This window comes from Bos indicus, chromosome 18 (assembly GCF_029378745.1).
Source record: "Bos indicus isolate NIAB-ARS_2022 breed Sahiwal x Tharparkar chromosome 18, NIAB-ARS_B.indTharparkar_mat_pri_1.0, whole genome shotgun sequence".
Lineage (NCBI taxonomy): Eukaryota > Metazoa > Chordata > Mammalia > Artiodactyla > Bovidae > Bos > Bos indicus.
The window spans coordinates 51,811,457-51,837,166 of NC_091777.1; the positions used below are offsets into that span (position 1 = coordinate 51,811,457).

Genomic DNA, 25,710 nt, shown 5'->3' on the forward strand with positions numbered 1-25,710 from the left:
CTCTGCTCAGAGCAAGTACTCACAGGAACACAAACATGAGTTATGAGTGAAATGACTTTTATTTGTGTTGTATGAGGAAGCCCCAGAGCTCTCATAATAAAAGTCAAATCCCATTTCCCCAAAGTTGGCCCTGGAAGAAGGCAGCTGGGTCTCTGCCTCCTACCGTCTGCTCTTCAAGACTCATGTTTTGCTTGGGGGCTCTTCCAGTTACCTCCACTGCTCCCATTACTTTGAAATTAGGTGGCTGCTCCCCTATTAATGCTTTGGACTAACTGTGGACTCACAGGAAACCTCCTACCCCAATTTCCTGAAGCCCAGCTCGGCCCAAGTGGGAAACCTGAACAAGCTTCTACTAAAAGCCTGGGGCTGTCAAAGAGGAAAAGTGAAAATGTCATTTGCTCACTCGACCCCATGGACTGTAGCCTGTAAGGATCCTCTGTCCATGGAATTCTCCAGGCAAGAAAACTAGAGTGGGTAGCCATTCCCATCTCCAGGAGATCTTCCCGACCCAGGGATCAAACCTGGGTCTCCTGCATTGCAGGCAGATTCTTTACCGTCTGAGCCACCAAATATTTCATTGGGTGTTCTCCTTTAGCCGCACCCAGCCTCGGAAAATGAGGTTCTCAGTCTGTGTAAGAAGAAGTTTCGGCTTCCCGAAACTTCTATACACTTCTTGAGGCCATTCTGGTGCACCTGCTTAGAATGCCGGCTGGTTTTCTACAACTCACCCTGCGGCAGGGGAGAAGACTGAGAGAGCTAAGATTCTGGGAACCAGGGGAAAGAAAGGCCCATGTCTCAGACACCAGCCACTCTTTGGGACATCCAAGGGGCCAATGAGAAGGCTGGGACTTCCCTGGTGATATAGTGCTTAAGAATCCACCTTGCAATGCAGGGGACCTGGGTTCGATCCCTGGTCTGGGAACCAAGGTCCCACATGCCACAAACCAACTAAGCACCATGTGTTGTAACTAAGACTTGATGTAGCCAAAAATAAACAAAAAAAAATTTTTTTTAATTTTTTGAGAAGGCTGAACTCTAGAAATAATTATAACAGCCATGATAATGTAGTGGCAATGGACTACTGTTTATCAAAGTTATGGAATATCAAGACTCTTTCAAGCACTTTACATGGATCATTCAACCCAATCTCAATCCCATGAGTGTGGTACTCCCAGGATCTTCACTGTCCAGATGAAGACACTGAGGTTCAGGGAGGTGATGAGCTCAACACAGCTTGAAGTTTGACCTCTGACCCCAGAATCCCAGCTCTTAGTTATGACATCTACATCTTTAAAAAATTCTCACCCCTTCGATAAAACTGGACAAAAAAATGATAAATGAAAAAATAAAATCTCAACCTTTCCCTCCACTTCCCTTCACCCTAACCAAGGTCCCTAATCCTAACCCATTCATCCTTGGGAGCCCAAGGGTGGGGCTGGAGCTTTGCTCCCCACCTTAGACACCCCCTCCAGCAACCATGGCCCCATCACTAGCCTGTTAAAGAAGGAAGGAATAGACTCCCACGAATTCTTTACAGTCTCGCTTTTCAAAATGTGGGCCATGGACCAGAAGCATCAACATCACCTAGAAAATTGTTAGAAACGCAGATGAAGGGTCTCGCCCTAGATCTGCTGAATCAGAACATCTGAGTGTTTTATCAAGTGTTTTTTTTATACCTCCTAGAGACAGAACGACAGCTCTACACGGTCCCAATTGTAGCCTGCACGGGGGAGTACACAGCGTCTTCTTGCCTTTAGAGCTTGCCTAACGCCCTGACTCCTGACAACTCACCTTCCCCGACTCCACGCGTCCTAATCCGGAAACTACAATTCCCACAATGCCAAGAGGGGCTCTGGGTTATTTTACACGACTACAACTCCCAAAGTGCTTCGCGAGTCATGCCACCATCATGGTGCCCATTCACCCCGGCACCATCAGGACTACAACTCCCACAATGCTCGGCAGCAGAACTACAGTTCCCCAGCGGCTCCAGAACGGCTACACGTCCGCTATAGCTCTGCTGGGTGAGGCCGGGCTCGGGCGGGGCCCGCGGGGTCTGCAGAGCCCTGGGCTCCTCAGTTCTTTCCCAGACAACATAGACATGGCGGTCGAGAAGGACCAGCAGAAGGATGCCGAGGCGGAAGGACTGAGCGCCGCGTGAGCAACCGAGACCCGGGAGTCCTGGTCCCCCGACCCCTTCCCCCTGGGGGTCCTAGGAATCCTGGCCTCTAGACCTAAGAGCTTGGGCCTCTGTTGTCCTCTTCGGGGAGTCTGGGCCCTCAGCCCCTTTCTCCCCTGAGATCCAGGAGCCTGGGACCATTATCCACCCCAGAACCCCGGAGTCCGGCCCCCCTCGGTCCTCTTCTTGCTGGAGGGTCCGGACTCCATCCCGGTCGGTCGATCGCTGACGTGACCCCTCACCCATCAGGACCCTGCTGCCGAAACTGATTCCATCTGGCGCGGGCCGCGAGTGGCTGGAGCGGCGCCGTGCGACCATCCGGTCCTGGGGCTCCTTCGTGGACCAGCGGCGCTTCTCGCGGCCCCGCAACCTGGGCGAGCTGTGCCAGCGCCTCGTACGCAACGTGGAGTACTACCAGAGCAACTATGTGTTCGTGTTTCTGGGCCTCATCCTGTACTGTGTGTGAGTGCCTCTTCGGCCAGTCCGCGCCCCCGTCCCCACCCCCACCAGGCTGCGTGGCCCGCGCTGGCCTACCCCGCCCTCAGCATCCGGCCGCACCTCTCACTGCCCGGGCCCCATTCCCATGGGTTAGTTCTGCCGGAAGTTTTCACCGAAGGGCCAGGTCCCTAGTCCCCCCATCAACCTGGCCAGGATTCAGTGTGACCAAATGTGACTCCCAAGCAGATCGCTTGCCATCCGCCGATGGGAAGGTCAGGGCCTCCTTGTCTGGCCTAGCCCCAGCTCCCTGACGCATGGCTCCCTGCCCCTTCCAGGGCGACGTCTCCCATGCTGCTGGTGGCTCTGGCTGTCTTCTTTGGCGCCTGCTACATCCTCTATCTGCGCACGTTGCAGTCCAAGTTTGTGCTGTTCGGTGAGAAATCCCTTGCCCAGACTGTTCACATCCTGGTCTCTTGGAACGCAAACTTTGACATCAAACCCAAGTCCTTTTGAACCCACGTCTGCCCAAGCCTCTGTCTACACTAGATTTCCCCAAACTCGGTCCCTTAAAGTCTCAGACACACGTGATGCTCCCACCCACTCACAGCCCCCGCAAGTTGCTATCCCCCAAGTCCAGAAGATACCCCAGAACCCACCTCCTCCTGACTCCTTAAACCTATTCTTTCCCTCTCCCTCCTGCCTGACCTCCTGCCAAAAACGTCAGCTGCACGTACCCACATCGGCCACCAGGTGGCGACTTCTCACTGGCCTATATCCGTGCTCCCCCTTTCCTGCTTCCTGGGGTGGAAGTGGAAATCTTGGGATTTCTCAGAGAGGGAAGCTGAGCTCTGTGGCTCACGTGGTCCCAGACTGACACCGGAAACACCACTGAGAAGAAAGACAGGCCTGAGGACTTCCCTGGTGGTTCAGTGGTTAAGACCATGCTTCCAACGCAGGGGGCATGGGTTCCATCCCCCATCAGGGAACTAAGTCACACATTATGTAAGGTGCTGGCAGAAGATTTAAAAATAAAACAGAGGGCCCTGAGTTCCCAGCTAGGGGATGCTCAAGGGCTTTGGACTGGGGATAAGGGGGAATTGGGCTCAGATGAACAGGTAGACCTAAGACAGAATGCTTCAGAAGCCTGCCGGTCCTATACATGACAAAGGTGGGCTGGGTGGAGGGCGCATCGGGCTAGCCCAGGGTATGGAGGGAGCGCTTGGAGTATAGACACGACTTGGCTTCAGCCACTGCTGCCACCAGTACCTGCAGTTCCGACCTTCCAATCCACCACGAGAAGCCAGACATCTGTACAGCTGCCCCTTGGTGTCCATAGGGGATTGTTCCAGGAGCCCGCATGGATGGCAAAGTCCACCGATGCTCAAGTCCTTTATGAAAAATGATGTAGTACAATGATCCACGGGTTTCCATCCGTGGATGCAGAGGGCCGGCCTATTGTTACATGAAATTATCCAGTTTTTCCAGCAGCCACAAACCAAATTCTGATGGAATAATGTGCAGACTCAAAAGACACATCCCCAGGTCAGATTTGGCTCTTAGGCTGCCAGTTGAAGGTTCCAGATCTGCGCGAGTGCAGGTTGGAGCAGGAGAACTAGTCAGGAGAGGGAGGCTGGGAGCTTCCTAGCAGAAGTGGGGTTGAAGGGCAGAGGGCAGGGGGCTGAGGAAGGCACTCTGTGTTCCCACGGTCAGTGGGTGGGGCCAAGGGCTGGAGGGCCTTGGCACAAGTTTAGATTAGACCCTGAGGCTCCCAGGGCTTGTGAGTTTTGGGGGAGCATCAGGGGTTACTCTGGGAGGAGGCACAATGCCCTCTGCCCCGCAGGCCGTGAGGTGAGCCCTGCCCATCAGTATGCTCTGGCTGGGGGCATCTCCTTTCCCTTCTTCTGGCTGGCTGGCGCAGGCTCCGCTGTCTTCTGGGTCCTGGGTGAGTACAGGGTCTGGGCAGCACTGTGGGCAGTGGGGGCCAGGTGAGGCCACCAGGCCCTGAACTGCCCATTTTCCTGCAGGAGCCACTCTCGTAGTCATCGGCTCCCACGCCGCCTTCCACCAGATAGAGGCTGTGGACGGGGAGGAGCTGCAGATGGAACCCGTGTGATGTGGCTTCGTGGGCCCACCAGCCTCCCGAGCTAGCTGCCCCTGTTCACCCGGTCCCACTCAGCTCTGCAGCTCTGGCCAAAGGCCCCCTTCCCACATCAAGACCAGGGAGGGACTCCACCTTTGGAAATAAAACTGTTACAGTTGTTCAGCAAATATTCTCCCTCTTCTGTGGGTCTGTGTCAGTGATGCTGGGCTCCTGCAGAGACCAAGAAGGTGGGGGTGGGCCATGGGTGGAGGTGGGGGTGGGGAATGGACAATAAGCAAGATAAATAGCAAATATGATAGGATGGTCAGTGGCAACAAGTTCTAAGGAGGAGAAAAGAGTATGTCAGGGCCCCTGAGATCACCCCCATGTTTCAGGATTTGCTAGGAGGACTCAGGACTCAGGCACCAGCCGTATTCATCTGGCACCAGCTGCAATTTATTATCATGAAAGGTTATGAAGCAAAATGTCGCATAGTCGTGTCCGACACTTTGTGACCCCATGAACTGTAGCCCACCAGGCTCCTCTGTCCATGGAATTCTCCAGACAAGATCACTGCAGTGGGTTGCCATGCGCTTCTCCAGGGAATCTTCCCGATAAAGGGATTGAACCCAGTTCTCCCGCATTGCAGGCACTGTCACCTATGAAGCAAAATCAGCAAAGGAAAAAGGCATGTGGGGCTAAGTCCAGAAGAAACCAGACACAAGCTTCCCAGAGCCCTCTCCCAGTGGGGCCACCAGGCTGGGTGCAGTCACGCAACAGTGAAATGCTGTCTGCAGAGTTCACCACAGACTCAGTACCCAGAAAGAAAGCAGGTCTTCAGCATAAACAACGTGGTTTCCACAGTGCAGACGCAAGAGCCATTCTTTCGGGGAGCAGCAAGAACCCTGCTGAAATCCAGGTTCCCAGAGGCAGACAAGGGCCACTGCACAAGCACGCCTCTCGAAGGGTGGCCAGCGCCATGTCAACTCCTCACAGAGAAAGTTCTGGAAATGAGTGATAGGTGAAAGAAGCTTCCCTGAGGTGATGTTCGGTGAAGACTTAAATTGAGTGAGGCAGACTTCCCTGGTGGTTCCAGTGATTAAGAATCTGCCTGCCAATCCAGGGAGCACAGGTTTGATCCCTACACCAGGAAGATTCCACATTGCGGGCCAGCTAAGCCCATGCGCCACAACTACTGAGCCCACGTACCTAGAGCCCCCACCCTGAAACAAGAGAAGCCCCCCGCCCCTGCCCCTGCACAGCAAGGAAGACCCAGTACAGCCAAACAATTTTAAAAAATTGAGTGAGGGAGGGAATTCCCCGGGTGGCCCGGTGGTTAGGACTCCATGCTCTCACTGCTAGGGACCAAGGGTCAATCCCTGGTCAGGGAATTAAGATCGCATAAGCCATGTGGTATGGAAAATAAATTTTTTTTTGAACAAAGACCTACTAGCTTTCACACTTAGATATTAATTGGTAGCTAATCAGCTTTAGTTTGTGAAGCGAGTGAAAGTCGCTCAGTCGTGTCCGACTCTTTGCGACCCCATGGACTATATAGGCCATGGAATTCTCCAGGCCAGAATACTGGAGTGGGTAGCCTTTCCCTTCTCCAGGAGGTCTTCCCAACCCAGGGATCCACCCCAGGTCTCCTGCATTGCAGGTGGGTTCTTTACCAACTGAGCTATCAGAGAAGCCCCGAAATAATCATAAAGTGAGAGCAGGAGCAGCCACAGACCCCTCCCTCCCAGAGGGAGAACGTTCTGGTGAGAGGAAAGAGTAGGTGAAATGCCGGGAGACAGCAGCGGGCCTGGCGGCAGGAACAGTGAGGAGGCCTGTATGGCTGGAGCAGACGGGGAGGGCGGGTGGGTGAACTGACCCCCCTTTGGCGGGGAAGAGGCGTTGGTTCTCCTGAGTGAGGTGAGAGAGGCACCCTCGGCTCTTCGCTGTGGCGTGAAGGCCGCTGTGTGGTACAACCACCGACTAAACAGAAAGGCAGGCGGTAGGGAAAGCAGGTGGCAGGTGTGACGACAAGTGAGGTGGCAGATAGGGCCCGAAGAGCCACTTCAGAGGGGGCTCGCTGAGGAGGCGACGTTTCCGTGAGCTCGGAGGGACACAGAGCCGGCCACAGCAAGAGCCGCGGGCGAAGTGACCTAGCAGGGGCACGGTGCCCCACACGGCCAGTTGAGGCTGGCCTCCCCACCCTCCGGTCTCATCAAAACCCACTAGTTCACTGTTCTTTTCAGTAGGTGTTTATTGAGGGCTCACTGAGCGTCCAGTATTGTTCTGGAATTCTGTCACATATGGTGGCCATCAGCCACGTATGGCGGGTTTCCCCGGTGGCTCAGACGGTAAGGAGTCTGCCCACAGTGCGGGAGACCTGGGTTCCATTCCTGGGTCGGGAAGATCCCCTGGAGAAGGAAATGGCAACCACTCCAGTATCCTTGCCTGGGAAATCCCATGGACGGAGGAGCCTGGCGGACTATAGTCCATGGGGCTGCAAGAGAGTCGGACACGACTGAGCGACTTCATAGCCATATATGGCTACTAGCTACTTGAAACATGGCTGATCCGGATTGAGACGCGCTGTACGTATAAAATACACACCAGATTTCAAAGACTTAGTAGGAAAAGAGTGTAAAATATCTCATTAATAATTTTTATATTGGTTATGTGCTGGAAGGATAATCTATCAGATGTTGTTGTTTAGTCACTAAATCATGTCCAACTCTTGCGATCCCTATGGACTGTGGCCCACCAGGCTCTTCTATCTATGGGATTCTCCAGGTAAGAATACTAGAGTGAGTTGCCATTTCCTTCTCCAGGGGATCTTCCCAACCCAGGATTCGAACTGGAGTCTCCTGCACTACAGGCGGATCCTTTACCACTAAGCCACCTGGGAAGCTGATGGATATGTTGGCTATCTGTTGGATATGCTAGGGTTGGATATGTTAGGGTAAATTAGTATTTTCACTTTTTTCTTTACTTTTTAAAATGTGAGGGAATTCCCTGGTGGTCCAGTGGTTAGGACTTGGCACTCTCACTGCGGAGGCTGGGGTTTGATCCCTGGTCAAGGAACTAAGATCCCCCATACCACACAGACAGCATGGCCAAAATATATATATATATATGATTAGGTAAATAATGCAACATTACATCTGTAGCTCCTATCCTGTTTCTACTAGACATGCTGGCTTAAATGCTGAAGAAACAACAGCACCACAGTTGAGGCCCTGCCTTCTTGGGACTCATATTCATGAACCAAACAACCAACCATTAGGAAGCTCTCAGACAGCCAAGACTATGAAACAGGAGACTGGATGTGACTAGAGGGTAATTGTGGAAGGCAGGGCTCGATTAGAGTGGAGGGGCAGGGACTTGCTGGGCAATGAGGAGGAGCTTGCCCTTCAGAGGTCTGGGGAAAAGAGTATTCTGGCCAGAGGGAATTACAAGTGCAAAGGCCCTGAGGTAGGACTTGCTCCATGACGAGGCACGGCTGTGGCTGGGGAGAGGGGAGAGACAAAGGAGATGACGGTGGGGAGGATGGCAGGGGCCGGATCAGGCAGGACCTGGGAGCCAAGCGGACGTTTTGAACTATAGCTTAAGGCAATGTGAAACTATGGAAGGCTCTTGAGCAAGGGAGGGAGAAGGTCAGGTATGAATGTCAGGAATATCCCCAAGCGACTTCCCTTGGAGGTCTAGTGGTTAAGACTCTATGCTTCCTCTGCAGGGGGCACAGGTTCGATCCCTAGTTGGGAACTAAGATCCCACAAGCCACGCTGTGTGGCAAAACAAAACAAAACAAAACAAAACTATCATTTGGGGTCCTGAGGTTGAGCTAAGCTGGGGAAGATGAGGCAGGGACTGTGAAATGGAAAGGACAGACAGGAAAAGCAGATTCAGGAAGATGAAGGTGGGGACTTGGTGACTGGCCTGTGTGGGAGGGAGCAGGCAAGGGGAACCCCCAGGCTTTCGGCAAAATGGGGAGACCCGGGGGCTTGTGTGTCCGGGTTCACGGTGTTCCCGGTCACCGGGGGCGCAGTTCCAGTGGTTGCCGCTAGAGGGCGGAAAAGCGCTTCGTCCAGCCCTTCTCCCCGGAGGGCGCCAGGGACGGGCTTGTTCTGGCAGAGGAGACCTGGAGTGTCTTCGGCTGCGGGTTAGGCTCCTGGGTCTAATCAGAGGCCAAGTTCCCAACTTGAGGATGGCTGCAGGTGTTCAGTTTTTTAATCCAGATGCCAGTATTCGCAGGGGAGACTGCCATCAGGGTGGGTGATCACTCTGCCCAGTTTCCGTTGCTGGGCCTGGAGTGAATGTGGTCAGACTGCCTTGCTTAAAGGTGACTGAGGCCCGAGACTGCCTCGCTTGAAGGAGACTGAGGCCCGAGGCCCGAAGACTGGGGACTGAGCTCACTGGGGCAAGGGATTAAAGCCCAGGTCTGGGAGTGGGAGGCTGGGACTCGGGCCAGAGGCCTAATGTGGAGGTGACTGACTCCAGGTCCCTAACTCTGATATTGAGACCAGAAGCTTCCACGGGGTTGTTCATGAGTAGGGGGTCACTTCCCCATCTATCCCTTCCTGACTTGGAGTTGAAAAGTTTGTTTTGGGGTAACAGAAACTGGGGGACTTGGTGTCTCACCAAGAACCACAAGTCTGGTTGTCTATTTTGGTGATGGAGGTTGGGGGTCCAGCTGGCTGGTCGGGGTGGCAGACTGAGGATCTGACTGTCAGTTTCATGACTGAAGAGCCCGTGGGCTCAGGTTTGGGGTGACAGGCACAGTGCACCTACTTGTCCAGTGCAGAGTGACAGAACCAGGGAGTGCTTGCCCTTCCCCTGGGGTGTCAGACTGAGCATCTGATTGTCTTGTTTGGGATGACAGCTTGGAGTCCAGTCCCTGATTTGGGGTAATAGAAATTGGGGTGCTCAGTCCCTCAGTCGTGTCTGACTCTTTGTGACCCCATGGACTGTAGCCCACCAGGCTCCTCTGTCCATGGGATTCTCCAGGCAAGAACACTGGAGTGGGTAGTGAGTTGCCCCCTCCTTCTCCAGGGGATCTTCCTGACCCAGGGATCAAACCCAGGTCTCTTGCATTACCAGGAGGATTCTTTAGCACTAGCACTACCTGAAAAGCCCCAGAAACTGAGGATCTGTTGTCAACTTTTAGGTGATTTATCTGGCTTGGGGTGACAGACCGTCCTGAGGACACTGGGAGTCCAGGGCCCTAGTTTGGGATGACAAGGTAGGGGGCCCCGTGCACTGGGGGCATCCTGATGGGGGCTGGTTGTTTCCTTGAGGTGGCAGAGACAGGCAATACTGTCTGGCTGGTGGTGACAGAGCCTGGGGGTGCCATTTAGGACACCAGGGGTTGGGGGCTCTCTGCCCAGTGTGAAGTGGACAGCAAATGAGAGATTTTTTTTTTTTAACATTTGCCCTTTTTTTTTTTGGCTCTGCTGCATGGCTTGCAGAATATCAGTTCCCCAATCAGGCATTGAACCCCCAGGCCATGGCAGTGAACACGCTGAATCCTAACCACTAGATTACCAGGGAACTCCCCAGGATTTTTTTTTTTTTTTTTTTTTTTTAGTTTGAAGAATGTCTGCTCGTCTAGTTTGAGATTAAAACACTGGATCTAGTTCTCAAATTTTTCTCTTTTTTCACACGCTGCTAGCTGCATGCAGGATCTTAGTTCCCCAACCAGGGATCCAACCTGCGCCCATTGCAGTGGAGGCATGGAGTCTTAACCACTGGACTTCCAGAGAAGTCCCTAGTTCTCAAAGTTTAAGTGACAGATAAGGGACTCTTCTATCTGGTTGGGAGTGATAGAGACCAGAGTTGTGGGAGGTGTTAGGCACTGGGGTTCTTATCAAAGTTGGGGTGATGGGGACTAGTCTAGTCTGGGGTGACAGACTGAGGGTCTTATTGTCTACTTTTTGGTGACCAAGACTGGACTCTGGAGTTTCTTTAGGGGTGTCAGAGTTGGGGTCTGGTCTTTTTGAGGGTGACAGAATGGTAGTCTAGTTTTTAGGCTGAGATGCCAAAATTCTAAGGTTTGGGATGCCAGATTGAAGATTCAGCTTCCAGTTTGGAGCTCTAGAAACTGGGGGTCTGGTGGGCCCCATTGGGGTGTCTGAGACTCGTAGTCTGATCATTCCTTTTGGGGTTCAGAGACACAAGGCTGGTTGTCTGACTCGGGATTATAGAGGCCAAAGGTCTGGTTATTTAGTTTAGGTTGATGACACTGGGCATAGGGTGTTAGTTTGGGTGAAAGACATTGGGGTGACCACCTGGATGGTATGAAGAGGCAGACACTGCAGGTCTGGTTGCCTCACTGGGGTGACAGGCCAACTGGACTCCTCCTGTCTGTCTTGAGAGGCAGAGACCTGGATGACCGTCATCATGAGATTTCAGAGGGCTGTGGGGTTTCTTTGTCTAGTGTGAAGTGCCAGAGCCTGGGGGTCCAGATGTCTGGCTTGGGAACTCAGAAGTGGGGGTTCGGGGACTTCCCTGGTGGTCCAGTGGCTAAGATGCCATGGTTCCATTGCAGGGGGCCTGGGTCCAGTTGCTGGTCAGGAAATTACATCCTTCGCAATTAAAAAAGAACAAACAAACAAAGATCCTGCATGCTAGAACTAAGACCTGACACAGCCAGATAAATTTTTAAAATATATATAAAAAAAAAGAAGAAGAAGTGGCAATTCAGGACTTCCCTGGTGGCCCAGTGGCTGAGAATCCGCCTGCCAATGCAGGGGAGGTGGGTCGGATCCCTGGTCTGGGAAGATCCCACAGGCTGTAGGGCAACTAAGCCAGTGCGCCACAGTTATTGAGCCTGTACGCTCAGGAGCCTGTGCGCTCAGGAACCTGTGCGCTCAGGAGCCTGTGCGCTCAGGAACCTGTGCTCCACAACAAGAGAAACCACTGCAGTGGGAACCCTGTGCATCGCAACTAGAGAAAGTCCCTGCTCACCAAAACTAGAGAAAGCCCGCGCGGTGCGAGCAATGAAGACCCAGGGCAGCCAAAAAAGAAAAAAAAAAAAAAAAAAGAAAGAAAGAAAGAAACAAGGATCCATGTGTCTAGACTGAGGTGTCAGAGACCAAAGGTTCTGGGATTCAGAACCAGATTTAGGGCGATGGAGACTAGGAGGTTGGTTGCCTAGTTTGGAGATTAGGGATCAGTTGTTCATTTGGGGATGAAATGATTGTGACTTAAGAGTTGCATTTAAGGTGACGTAGAATGGAAGTGTGCTTGTCTAGTTTGGCAGAAGGGAGACCAGGGTTCTGGTTGTCCAGTTTAGGACGACAGACTGGAGTTTGACTGATATGATGAAGGCTGCAGGGGCTGGGGGCCAGGTCTCTAGTTGGAGATGACATTTATGTATCCAGATGCCCAGTGTGGAGTGACAGAGCATGGAGGTACCATTGTCTTGTTTAGAGGGGACAGAGACTGAGTCCTGGGGCATATTTGGGGTGTCAGAGACTGAGGGTTAAACTGGATTCCAGGGACATTCAGTTGTCAGAATCTGGAGGTCTGCTTGCCTACTTTTGTGGGACAGAGCTTAGGGTCCTGGTTGTATATGGAGTGACCGATGGAATCTGGCTGTTAAGGGTCAAATTGGGGGTGCCAAGGAATATTTGGGGGTTTGGCTGTGGGTCTGTTATCTAGTTTGGGGGATCATAATGTTGAGTTCCAAGGTACATTGGGGGTGAGAGTCCAAGGGCATGGCTGTGTGGCTTTGGGGAGACAGAGTCCATAGTCCCAGGGTATACTGGGGGTGATAGAAAGGTTGTCTCATTTGGGGGATCAGAGACTGGGGTCCCAGGGTATATTTGAGGAGACAGAGAATGGGGTCTGGCTGTCTCGTTTGTTAGGACAGTGACTGGGATCTCAGAGTGTATTTGGGGTGGCAGAGGTTGAAGTCTGTCCAGTCTTGTGGAATAAACACTCAAGCCCCAGAGCATATTTGGGGTGACAGAGGTTGGGGTATGGGTTTAATTTCACATGACAGAGACTGAGCATCTGGGGTAACAAAGCCTGGGATGTGGTTGTCTGTGTTGTGGGACTGAGAGACTGGCATCCAGGGTATTTGGGGGGTACCTGTCTTGTTTTCTAATCTGGGATGATGACTGGCATCTTTTGCCTAGTTTGGTTGACAGTGATCAGAGTTCAGTTGTCCGTTTGGGGGCGACGGGTACTGGGATCAACTGTCTAGTTTGAGGTGATGAGACCAGGTGTCTAAGGTAGCACAGGTGCGGGGACAGCGTCTCTCCCTTCCAGGTGACAGACCGCTTGTCCCTGGATCTGGAGCCAATTCATGTGAACAACGGCGCTAGCAGTAAAGAACCCACCTGCCAACGCAGCAGACATAAGAGACGCAAGGTCGATCCCTGGGTCAGGAAGATCCCTTGGAGGAAGGTATGGCAACCCACTCCGGTATCCTTGCCTGGAGAATCCTATGGACAGAGGAGCCTGGTGGGCTGCAGTCCATAGGGTTGCAAAGAGTCAGACACGACTGAAGCAACTTAGCATGCACGTACGTTGTGAACAATGGTTCAGTTGAGGGTGAAATTGTGAAGCCAATCATTTACTTTGGAACGCTAGAACTGGGGTTCTCAAAATATATTTGGGGTGATGGATGGGGTGACTGGGAGTGGGGTGCCAGTGGAGAGTTGGGGGGAACTGAGATGGGGGGCTAGCTTGCTTCCTGTGGGTGACAGAGACCAAGTACCCTGTTGGGGTGTCAGAGACTGGGGTTCTGCTGATCGACTTTGGAGTGACAGATGAGCACTCAGTTGCCTGGCTTGGGGAGACGCAACCTGGGGATCCAATGACCCGATTCAAGATGACACATGGCATTGTGGACACAGGTTATGTTTCCTTACCAAGGGTCTGGCAATCCATTTGGAGTGGCGTGACAGTCGGTGGGGGGACCTAGTTTCTTATGACAGAGATTAAAGTTCAGGGTCTAGTTTGGAACATTAGGCCAGGAGTCCAGACTGTGTACTGGGTGTTAGGGGGAGGCCAGCTGCCTAGCTTGGGGCACAGAGACTGGGGGTGTGGTTGTGCAGTTGGTCAGACTGAGGACCATCAGTTTTAGTCCAAGAAGGCAGAAACTGCCACTTGAGTCCTCTGGTTTGGGGTGCAGAGCTGGGGACCCGGTGCCTTCCAAATGCTGAATCTGAGAATGCTGGTGCCTGAATATCCCTGGGGTGGACTGAGTCAGGGGTCTCCTGCACCCAGGGACGGGGTCCCTGAGTAAGCGTGGCCTAGGTGCGGAGTCCTGTTTGGGGGTTACCAAAGCTGAAGAGTCTGGACTGTTGAAACCAGAGAAGAAATTCTCTGGCAGACCAGGGAATTTTTTTGCTTCCACTGCCAAGGGCTCAGGTACAATCCCCAGTTGAGGAACTAAGATCCCGCAAGTCATGTGATGAGGCCAAAAAAAAAAAAAAAAAGTGGAACAGGAGAGATTGGGACCCCAGGGCCCAGGATCCATTGAGGGGTTATTGATTGGGTCTGGGGATGTCTGCAACACGAAAGTCCAGGGGCTTTCAAGGTAGGGACACGTCCGCACATGAATGTGGAGGTGATGGGCACGGCAGAGATACCCAGCATGGGGAGGATCAAGGACAAGACCCAGACGCAGGCCTTGGGGGAGGAGAGGGCCTCTGAGGCGGGGGCACTGTGGGCTGTGGAGATTTCTGGCTCAGGAATCAGGCTGGTTCAACTGCCTTCATCAAACACAACAGCGTCCTGAAGGCCAAAGTCAAGTCTGGGGGCACGTGGCTGTGGTGGTTGCAGTGCATTGTTGCAGGTGATGAAAACCGGGGACTCAGATCCCTACTTTGGGAAGATGCTGAATTTGGGGTGACTGGAGTCCCTCCTGCCAAGTTTTGCTGCTCATGAGCCCACGTTCCTGGTTTGGGTGCCTAGGTTCTAAATCTGTGCAGACTTACATGAGGACTGGAGGGGGCCGCTGAGCCTTGCGTTAGTGCTGGAGACAGCCTGGATGGTAAGACTGGAGGGGCCTCCTGGGCTGCTTCCCCTGTCAAGACTGGGTGAGCCTGGGGACTCCACTGTCCAGTTGAGACTGACTGGCTTGGAGCTTAGTGATGACCACATTTGGCAGCCCCTTTGCTCATCTGGGGGCTTCCCAGATGGCCCAGTGGTAAAGAACCCACCTGCCAATGCAGGAGACACGAGTTCGATCCCTGGGTCGGGAAGATCCCTGGGAAAAGAAAATGGCAACCCACTCCAGTATTCTTGCCTGGGAAATCCCATGGACAGAGGAGCCTGATGGGCTACAGTCCACAGGTCACAAAAGAGTCGGACACGACCTAGCGACTAAACAACAACATGTTCATTTGGGGGTCCTATTGATTACTTTAGGACTGACTGAAGTTTGGGGCTCGCTAAGCCTGGGTGTCCTGCACTCTGGTTTAGGGGTTATCTGACCCTGGGAGCCCAGATGCCAAGCTGTGGGTGACCTGCTATATGGGTTTCAGTTGCGTATTCTGAGAGGGGCTTGCTGTGACTTTACTTGACTGTGGGGCCCTGAAGTCAGGTAAATTTAGGGGTGGGTGAGACTGTGGTCTGCATTCTAACTTTATTTTATTTTTAATTGGAAGATAAGTACAATATTGTGATGGTGTCTGCCATACACCAACATGAATCAGCCATAAGTATACATATGTCCCCTCCCTCTTGAACCTCATTCCCACCTCCCTCCCCACCCCACCCCACCCCTCTACGTTGTCACATAGCACTGGTTTGGGGTTCCCAGTGTGATATAGCAAATCCCCACTAGCGATCTATCTTACAACTGCCCTGGTGGCTCAGATGGTAAAGCATCTGCCTGCAACATGGGAGACCCAGGTTCGATCCCTGGGTTGAGAAGATCCCCTAGAGAAGGAAATGGCAACCCACTCCAGTACTCTTGCCTGGAAAATCCCATGGACGGAGGGACCTGGTAGGCTACAGTCTTACCATATGTTACCTGTCTTACATGGTAATGTGTAATGTTGCCTGTCTTAGATGAGTGATGTGTGTGTGCCCTGTGTTACATGGGTAATGTGTAATGTTGCCTGTCTTAGATGAGTGATGTGTATGTGCCCTGTGTTACATGGGTAATGTGTAATGTTGCCTGTCTTACATGGGTGATGTGTGTGTTGCCTGTCTTACATGGTGATGTCTAATGTTGCCTGTCTTACATGGTGATGTGTAGTTGCCTGTCTTACCTGGGTGATGTGTGTGTTGCCTGTCTTACATGGTGATGTCTAAGGTTGCCTGTCTTACATGGGTGATGTGTATGTTGCCTGTGTTACATGCGTGATGTGTAGTTGCCTGTCTTACACGGGTGATGTGTAGTTGCCTGTCTTACATGGTGATGTGTAGTTGCCTGTCTTACATGGTGATGTGTAGTTGCCTGTCTTACATGGGTGATGTGTATGTTGCCTGTCTTACATGGTGATGTGTAGTTGCCTGTCTTACATGGGTGATGCGTAGGTTGCCTGTCTTAAATAGTGATGTGTAGTTGCCTGTCTTACATGGTAATGTGTAGTTGCCTGTCTTACATGGGTGATGTGTAGTTGACTGTCTTACATGGGTGATGTGTGTGTTGCCTGTCTTACATGGTGACGTGTAGTTGCCTGTCTTACATGGTGACGTGTAGTTGCCTGTCTTACATGGATGATGTGTAGTTGCCTGTCTTACATGGGTGATGTGTAGTTCCCTGTCTTACATGGATGATGCGTATGTTGCCTGCCTTACATGGTGATGTGTATGTTGCCTGTCTTACATGGTGATGTGTAGTTGCCTGTCTTACCTGGGTGATGTGTGTGTTGCCTGTCTTACATGGTGATGTCTAAGGTTGCCTGTCTTACCTGGGTGATGTGTGTGTTGCCTGTCTTACGTGGTGATGTCTAAGGTTGCCTGTCTTACATGGGTGATGTGTATGTTGCCTGTGTTACATGCGTGATGTGTAGTTGCCTGTCTTACACGGGTGATGTGTAGTTGCCTGTCTTACACGGGTGATGTGTAGTTGCCTGTCTTACATGGGTGATGTGTATGTTGCCTGTCTTACATGGTGATGTCTAAGGTTGCCTGTCTTACATGGGTGATGTGTATGTTGCCTGTCTTACATGGTGATGTGTAGTTGCCTGTTACATGGGTGATGCATATGTTGCCTGTCTTACATGGTGATGTGTAGTTGCCTGTCTTACCTGGGTGATGTGTGTGTTGCCTGTCTTACATGGTGATGTCTAAGGTTGCCTGTCTTACCTGGGTGATGTGTGTGTTGCCTGTCTTACGTGGTGATGTCTAAGGTTGCCTGTCTTACATGGGTGATGTGTATGTTGCCTGTGTTACATGGGTGATGTGTAGTTGCCTGTCTTACATGGTGATGTGTAGTTGCCTGTCTTACATGGGTGATGTGTATGTTGCCTGTCTTACATGGTGATGTCTAAGGTTGCCTGTCTTACATGGGTGATGTGTATGTTGCCTGTCTTACATGGTGATGTGTAGTTGCCTGTTACATGGGTGATGCATATGTTGCCTGTCTTACATGGTGATGTGTAGTTGCCTGTTACATGGGTGATGCATATGTTGCCTGTCTTACATGGTGATGTGTAGTTGCCTGTCTTACATGGGTGATGTGTAGTTGCCTGTCTTACATGGTGATGTCTAAGGTTGCCTGTCTTACATGGGTGATGTGTATGTTGCCTGTCTTACATGGTGATGTGTAGTTGCCTGTTACATGGGTGATGCATATGTTGCCTGTCTTACATGGTGATGTGTAGTTGCCTGTTACACGGGTGATGCATATGTTGCCTGTCTTACATGGTGATGTGTAGTTGCCTGTCTTACATGGGTGATGTGTAGTTGCCTGTCTTACATGGTGATGTCTAAGGTTGCCTGTCTTACATGGGTGATGTGTATGTTGCCTGTCTTACATGGTGATGTGTAGTTGCCTGTTACATGGGTGATGCATATGTTGCCTGTCTTACATGGTGATGTGTAGTTGCCTGTCTTACATGGGTGATGTGTAGTTGCCTGTCTTACATGGTGATGTCTAAGGTTGCCTGTCTTACATGGGTGATGTGTATGTTGCCTGTCTTTCATGGGTCATGTGTATGTTGCCTGTCTTTCATGGGTGATGTGTAGTTGCCTGTCTTACATGGTGATGTGTAGTTGCCTGTCTTACATGGGTGATGTGTAGTTGCCTGTCACATGGGTGATGCGTATATTGCCTGTCACATGGGTGATGCATATGTTGCCTGTCTTACATGGGTGATACGTATGTTGCCTGTCTTTCATGGGTGATGCGTATGTTGCCTGTCTTACATGGTGATGTGTATGTTGCCTGTCTTTCATGGGTGATGCGTATGTTGCCTGTCTTACATGGTGATGCATATGTTGCCTGTCTTACATGGTGATGTGTATGTTGCCTGTCTCACATGGGTCATGTGTATGTTGCCTGTCTTTCATGGGTGATGCATATGTTGCCTGTCTTACATGGTGATGCGTATGTTGCCTGTCTTACATGGTGATGCGTATGTTGCCTGTCTTACATGGTGATGTGTATGTTGCCTGTCTTTCATGGGTGATGCGTATGTTGCCTGTCTTACATGGTGATGTGTATGTTGCCTGTCTCACATGGGTCATGTGTATGTTGCCTGTCTTTCATGGGTGATGTGTAGTTGCCTCTCTTCCACGGTGATGTGTAGTTGCCTGTCTTACATGGTGATGCGTGTGTTGCCTGTCTTACATGGGTGATGCATATATTTTGATGCTACTCCCAGATCACCCTAACTTCTCTCTCCCTCACTGTGTCCACAAGTCTGTTCTCTGTGGCTGTGTCTACATCGCTGCCCTGCAAACAGATTCATCAGTCCCATCTTTTCATTCTAATTTGTAGACTAACGCTGGGGCCCTAAATGCTGAAACAGAGGTTACTTACCCTGGCATCCAGATGGGAGGTTTTGGGACCCCAGAGCCCTAGTTCGGGGATAGCTGAGGCAAACTGCTCAGATGTCTAGTTTTGCTGTGCAACTAAGCACAGTTGTGTGTCCAACTCTTTGCAACCCCATGGACTGTAGCCTGCCAGGCTCCTCTGTCCATGGAATTGTCCAGGCAAAAATATTTGAGTGGGTTTCTGTGCCCTCCTCCAGGGGATCTTCCCAACCCAGGGATCATACTGGAGTCTCTTGCATTGCAGGCAGATTCTTTACCAGCTGAGCTACCAGGGAAGCCCCAATGTCTAGTTTTGGGAGGCCGAATATGGGCTTTCCAGATGCTGAGGTTGAGATGACCAACAGAGTGTCCAAGTGCCAGTCCAGGATGACAGCTGGGGCCTAGATGTCAAGTTTGGCGGTGACCCCATTTGTTACCTGCAGTTGACTCTGTCTTCAAATGCCTCCTTGGGGGGTGTCATTCTTGTGTATCAGAAGACTAGTTTCGGAGGGCATTTGAGAAGGGGAATGCTTGACTAGCTGGGGATTACCAATTAATACATACAATTTGGGGCTCACTGAGCCTTGAGGCCTAGTAGCCAAAGTTTGAAGTGACTCTCACTGGGCTTCCTTATATCCGGTTTAGGGGTGATGGAGTTTGGAGTTGCCTATTGTGGGGGTTGGAGGACATAGCAACCCACTCCAGTATTCTTGCCTGGAGAATCCCCATGGACAGAGGAGCCTGGTGGGCTACAGTTCATGGGGTTGCAAAGAGTTGGACAGGCCTGAGCGACTGAGCACAGCCCACGGTGGTGTCTGAAGTTAAGCACCCAGGTACCTAGTTAAGGGGTGACTCACACGGAGGCTTAGACCTTGGAGGGCCTAGATGCCTGGTTTAGGAGTGGCTTAATGTGGGGGTCTTAATACCTAGTTTGGGGTGAGCCAACCTCGGAGCCCAGATGCTGAGTCTAAGTTTGCCGACTAGTGGGTTTCTAATGCTCATTTTGCTTTGCAGGTACTGAGACTAAGGGCCCAGTGGTCTGTTTTTGAGGTGTCTCAGCGTCAGGTGTTGTTTAGACTGTGGTGATGAAGAGGTTGGAGATTACTGCCTGTGGAGGTCCCACTGCTTCTTTTATTTTTAAAATTATTTTTAAATTATTTTATTTTTTGGCCATGACACTTGGCATGTGGGATCCCAGTTCCCTGACCAGGGAGGGATTGAACCCACAACCCCCGCAACGGAAACATGGAGCCCCAACCAATGGACCACCGGGGAAGTCCCCACCGTTTATTTCAATGGTGACAGTGGCTCTGAATCCATGTACACACTTGGGGGCTGGGTGAGCCTCGGGACTTAGTTAACAAATTTGGGGGTGACTGTGGATCCCCAATGTCATGATGGTGGGTAATTGGGCTGAGATCCAGAAGTTTGAGCTGGGGAATTGAGGCTAGTTAGAGGCATCTGACTGTGGAGGTTCACATTTCTAGTCTGGGGGAATCACTGAGCTTAGGGATACAGAGGCTTGACTTTGGGGAGGGCTTGAATTAGCCTCCTGTGGCCAGTAACAAACCAAGTGGCTTAAAACAGGAGAAATTTATTCTCTCCCAGTTCTGGAGGCCAGAAGCCCCAAATGAAGATGTCAGCAGGGCTGTGATCCCTGCAAAGTCTCCAGGGGAGGATACTTCCTGGTCTCTTCCTACCTCGGTCCTCACATGGCCTTCTCTGCATCTGCGGCTTGCTTCTCTTCCGTCTCTTATAAGGATATCATCATCGTCACTGGATTTAGGACCTTTCCCTAGCTAATGCAGGATGGTCTCATCTGGAGATCCATCACTTAATGATATCCTTTTTTTTTTAACTTAAATATTTTTAAAAATTTATTTATTACTTATTTAATTTTTTTCGCTGTGCTGGGTCTTCGTCGCTCCATGGGCTTTTCTCTAGTTTGCAGCGAGCAGGCGCTGCTCTCTAATTGCAGCGTGCAGGCTTCTCATTGCAGTGGCTTCTCTTGTTGCGGATCATGGGTTCTGGGGCATAGGGGTTTCAGTAGCTGCTGATCCCCAACTCTGGAGTGCAGGCTCAACAGTTGTGGTGCATGGCCTTAGTTGCCCCAAGCATATGGAATCTTCCTGGACCAGGGATCAAACCCGTGTCTCCTGCATTGGTAGGTGGATTCTTTACCATGGAGCCGCTGGGAAAGCCCCAACTTAATGATATCTTCAAAGACTCTTTATCCAATAATGTCACATTAGCAGGTTAGGACATGGGCATCTTTTGGGGGACCACCGCAACCCACCACAGGGGTGTTTGAGGAAGGCACCTTACATTCTGAGTTTGAGTCTCTCTGATTAGGAGGTTCCCAGAATTTATTTTAGGATGACTGACCTGGAGGGTCAGCTGCACATGCCTGATTTGGAGGTTCCTGCTTGATGTGCCTACTTTTAGGATAACAGCCTGTGAGATACTAATAGTGCAGGAGTAACCGAAGGTTGGGGGCCAGAGGTATAGTTTGGGGACTGTAGTTTGTAGTCGCTCAGTCGTGTCCAGCTCTTTGCAACCTCATGGAGTTCTCCAAGCCAGAATACTGGAGTGGGAAGCCGTTCCCTTCTCCAAGGGATCGTCCCAACCCAGGGATCAAACCTAGGTCTTCTGCATTGCAGGTGGATTCTTTAACAGCTGAGCCACCAGGGAAGCCCAAGAATATTGGAGTGGGTAGCCTATCCCCTTCTCCAGGGGGATCTTCCCAACCCAGGAATCGAACCAGGGTCTCCTGAACTGCAGGCAGATTCTTTACCAGCTGAGCTACCAGGGGAGCCAATTTGGGGATCACTAAGCTTCAGTGTCAGAGTCCTGTCTTTGGGGATGCCTGAGGTTGGGAGGCTAGCTGCCTAGTTTGTGGGTTAACTTATTAAGGTCCCAAGTCTTAGGGGAGGTAATGGGGGAGGGAGCTCAGATGTGCATTTTAAGGACAATTGATGATGGAGTTCCAGATGGCAAGTTGGGGAGTTAGTCAAGCTGGTTGTTGAAATGCCTTGGTTAGAGTTACCAGTGACTGGGTCCAGATGCGAGGCTGGGCTGTGGGGAGAGTGGGTGTCTGAGTCTATCGGGGCAACTAGATGACTAACGTCAAGTTGCTACAGGGTTTCTGACCTTGTCTTAGTGGAAACTGAGTCTGAGGAGCCAGCCAACTGTCTAGTTTGGGGAAATCTTAAGCGGGATGGGGCCCCGAACCCAAGTTTGGACTGATTGAGTCTGGGGCCCCAGTTGTCAAGACTGGAGTTGCTCAGTTCTGGGGTGACTGAGTCTCAGCCCCATTTCCTAGTTTGTGTTGACAATAGCAGTCATGCCCTGAGCAGGGTGACAGCAGCTGGGGGGCCCGTTTGTCTAGCTCCTGGTGACTTATCTCAAGGTCCTGATGTTTGCTTAGGGTTCAGTGAGAAAAGTCTAGTTTAGGTGTGCCAACTTTAGGGCCTCTGATGCCTAACTCTGGGGTGACTGAGTCTGAGGGAGTAAGTGTCTAGTTTAGGGGTGACATGTGGAGTTATTGACTTATTTGGGGGTGAATGATCTGAGGCCCAGCTCCCTTATCTTCTCAGTGTCTTGGGATGGAGGTTTGGAGTGAATGGGGCTGGGGTCCAGAACCCTCGTCTAGGGGTGTCTGGGGCTGGGCTGTGGGTAGAGTGGCTGTCTGAGTCTGAGTAACTTTACATGGCCTGGGGAGACTCAGTTCAAGGTATGGGTATGATCATAGGGGTCTCTAGTTTGCTTGGGGGTTTCTGAGAGATGATGGGGACTCACGTGCCTGGTTTGTGGGTTTGCAGCCTCCTCCTTTGGGGGAATTGGAGACTGGGGCCCAGAAGCGCTAAAGATCCCAGCCATCCCCAGGTCTGGGGAACCCCAGCTTCAGTGCTGCCCCCAAGACTGGGCCCCTCCTGTAGATCTTGCGGGTTGATCCATTTCTGGGGTGACTGATTTGGGGGTCCCACGCCTGGCATACGTGGGTCTGGAGGGGACAGAGGCGGCCCGGGCGGGCGGGCGTGGGGGCGCTGAGGCGCAGAGCCGGGCTGCGGCCCGGGGGCTGGCTGCGGCGGGGGTTCCCGCGGGAAGCAGAGCGCGGCGGGGCAGCCGGCGGCGGGAGGGCGAGCGCCGGAGTGACAAGAGAGGAAGAAAAATGGGCCGAGAAATCAGAGTGGACGCGCGGGGGGCGCGAGTCCGGGAGCGGGCGATGGCGGCGGCGGGCGGGGGCCGCGCCTCTGCCTCGGGGGACGCCGCCCGCGCGCCTTCCCGGGGACCCCCGCCCTGGAGGCCGGAGCCGGTGATCCGATCCCTCCCCTACTTCCAACCCCGCGCCCCTCCCGGTTCCCGGGATCCAGGTCCCCTCTCGGGTCCCCAGTGCCCCTCCCGAGCTCTCCCTCCTTCCAGGGAATTCTGTTTACTTTCTCCACCTCCTGACCCCTGGGCGCGGCACCTTCTCCCCGCGTCCTCCGCCTGCTTTCTATCCGTGTCGCCCACTTTCTAAACTCTGCCTCTGCGGCCTAACCCCCTTCCCCTCCGCCTCCGACGCCCCCTCCTCCTTTCCTAACTCTTCCCCTGCAGTCCAACTCCCTCCTTCTTCAACCCCACCCTCCCCCCATATTTTCTGCACCCCCTCTCCCCACCCATCCCTTCCAAAGGTTGGAAGCGGAAATGGGGCGCGCGGCGGGGGAGGGGCGGCGGCGGCGGCGGCGGCGGCGGCGGGGGAGGGGCGGGGCGGGGGCGGCGGCCAATGGAGCGGGAAGCAGGACAAATGAGGCCCGGCCCGCGCGGCCGACAGGCCCCTCCATCTTCCCATTAGCGCCTAATGGCCCCCCCGCCGCCGCCTGATGAAGATTTATCGGCCCCGGAACCCCCGCCCCCTCCGCCCCGGGCCTCCCCCTCGCCCGGCCCGGCCTCCCCCTCCCCCGGCCCCCGCCGCCCGGACACCTGATGAAGCCGTCAGCGGGGCGGCCTCGCAGAGACCCGACGAGACAGCCAGACAGAGATGCCGAGACGACGAAGAGAAAGTTCTGGGGACGCGGAGTCAGGGACCGTGGGAGGGAGTTGAGGGAAGGGTCTGATCGGCAGCACGTGGAGTCCCTCCAACCCCAGCCGCCCCCGCGACCGCGAATCGGTCCTTGATTCTCGGCCCAAGAGCCCGGGGAAGGAGTCGAGGCGGGGGTCCTGCCAAGGCTGAGGGTCTGGAAACCTGGACCTGGGAGAGAGGTGGACTCGGGGACCCGGGAGTCCCAGGGGCCTGGGATAGGCCGGGAGCTTGGCCTGGGGTGGGGGGTGGGGGCTGGGTTGGGAGGCCCTGATTGATTTCTGTTTACCGGCTGTCCCCGGCGGGCGGAAGAGCGAATCGCGCCCCATCCATCAACAGGCTCGCAGCCTCCCTAATAAAAACATTTTACTCCTAAATGATCTCGAACTAATTAACTCAAAGTGTTAATTAAAGTTTGCGCAGACAGCATTGTCATCAGGGAGGGCGGTGGATCCATCTTCCTGAGAGAGAGACAGCGTTTGGGGGGGCATCTAGAGAACAAGGGAGGGTCCCCCCCCAACTGATTCCTGTCCGCTGCTCCCCCACCTCTCCCCACAGCCTCCCCTGGTTTTCTCTGCATCTCTTGAGTGTTTTTCTGATGCTCCTCGTCTCGTCCATCTCTGTTGCCATGTCAGACTCTTGTCTCAGAGTTTCTGGGTCTCTCTGTCTCTTTACGATCTCTTGCCAGAAGGCTGTCTCCCCACGTTGCTCCCACCTCCCATTAATGGGGAGCCTTTACCCATGTGTCCGTGTGTGAATTGGGGTTATGTGTGCAGACACATGTGTTTTCTGGGTCATGTATGTGGGCATGTGTGTATGTCAGAGGTTACACATGTGTCAGAGTTGGTGTGTGTGAGTGTGTACTTGAGTCCAGGAGCCAGTGTGCGGACACCTGAATGTTGGGGATTATGTATGGATACGTGTCAGGGCTCATATGCACACAGGTATGCATGAGCCCAGCAGCATGTGTGCCTAGCTGTGTGTGACCCGTGCTGACAGGAGGGCTGTGGGACTCTGGCACGTGTCCCTGAGACAGTGTTTGAGGACCTCTGGGGGTTCCTAGGGACAGAGCCAGGGTCTCCTTCCTGTTTCCATCCGGCACAGGCAGGCAGGACCAGGCCTGCAGGTCCGCTGGATAAGTGAGTGACCAGGCATGAACTCAACTGTAAACTTAGGTGAACTTGTGCACAGGTGCGTGTGTGGCCCCTTCCCTCTGCCCCTGGACAGGGCCTCCTCCTTCCCAGCCGCACTCTCCCCTTCCCCCTCGTCCACAGCCAGCAGCCAGCCCGGGCAAGGGAGCTGGGGCCAGGACAGGCCACCAGGCCATGGGCATCTGTGGGGTGGCTGGCTGGGCGGCCCCGGTGTGAGCTCATACATCAGGGCTGACAGGCTCCGAAAGCCCCGGAATTAAAACCTAAATCGAATATTGATCACCCGCTCCGGCCGTGGCGCCCACTACAGCCCCCCCAGCTCCCTCGCGCTTGCTCCCTGCTCCCCTGCTCTCAGGCGTCACCGTCACCGCTGTCCTGTCTTTCTCGGTCTTTCTTGCCTCCTCTCTCCTCCGCTTCTCCCCACCCTGGCCCCACTTGTTCTGGTGAGTAGCTGAGCCCCAGATGCCCTCTCAGCCAGGGACAGAGAAAGGCACACCCAGAGACTGAGAGAGATCGAGACACACAGTCATAGAGATAGAGGGGTGCACAAAACAGACCCCAACCTGAAACAGTTAAATGCAGACCCTCACACAGACCCAGAGCAAGCAACGTGGAGACACCAACTCAGGCAGACAGACAGACAGACAAACAGGCGCACAAGCACCCACCGATGAATACGCAGGAAGTCACAGATAGTCATACCCTGAAAGTCACATAGACACAGACACACAAAAATGCTGCACACGAGGTACAGAGGGAGAGGCAGTTATACTCAGACACCCACAGGCAGACAGACAGACATGAGCAGGCCCATGGAGTTACAGCTACACACACAGATCCCATGGGCATGGGGGTAGGGACACCCAGA

At 52.9% G+C, this 25,710-nt stretch overlaps 1 protein-coding gene across 1 annotated transcript; it reads left to right on the top strand.

Annotated features, from left to right (window-relative positions):
* The first annotated feature begins 1,971 nt into the window (after positions 1-1,971).
* On the top strand, positions 1,972-4,885 carry RABAC1 (Rab acceptor 1). The gene is made up of 5 exons (XM_019979956.2): positions 1,972-2,157; positions 2,429-2,641; positions 2,953-3,050; positions 4,458-4,559; positions 4,642-4,885. Exons 1-5 carry the CDS (start codon positions 2,102-2,104, stop codon positions 4,728-4,730), a joined length of 558 nt encoding a protein of 185 aa, XP_019835515.2. The 5' UTR covers positions 1,972-2,101; the 3' UTR covers positions 4,731-4,885.
* Positions 4,886-25,710: the final 20,825 nt, after the last annotated feature.

Excerpts from the sequence above, each read along its gene's own strand:
- RABAC1 (XM_019979956.2), top strand. The coding sequence starts at position 2,102 with ATGGCGGTCGAGAAGGACCAGCAGAAGGATGCCGAGGCGGAAGGACTG. Across the intron at positions 2,642-2,952 it reads GGCCTCATCCTGTACTGTGT|GGCGACGTCTCCCATGCTGC; the intron begins GTGAGTGCCTCT and ends TGCCCCTTCCAG. Across the intron at positions 4,560-4,641 it reads CGCTGTCTTCTGGGTCCTGG|GAGCCACTCTCGTAGTCATC; the intron begins GTGAGTACAGGG and ends ATTTTCCTGCAG.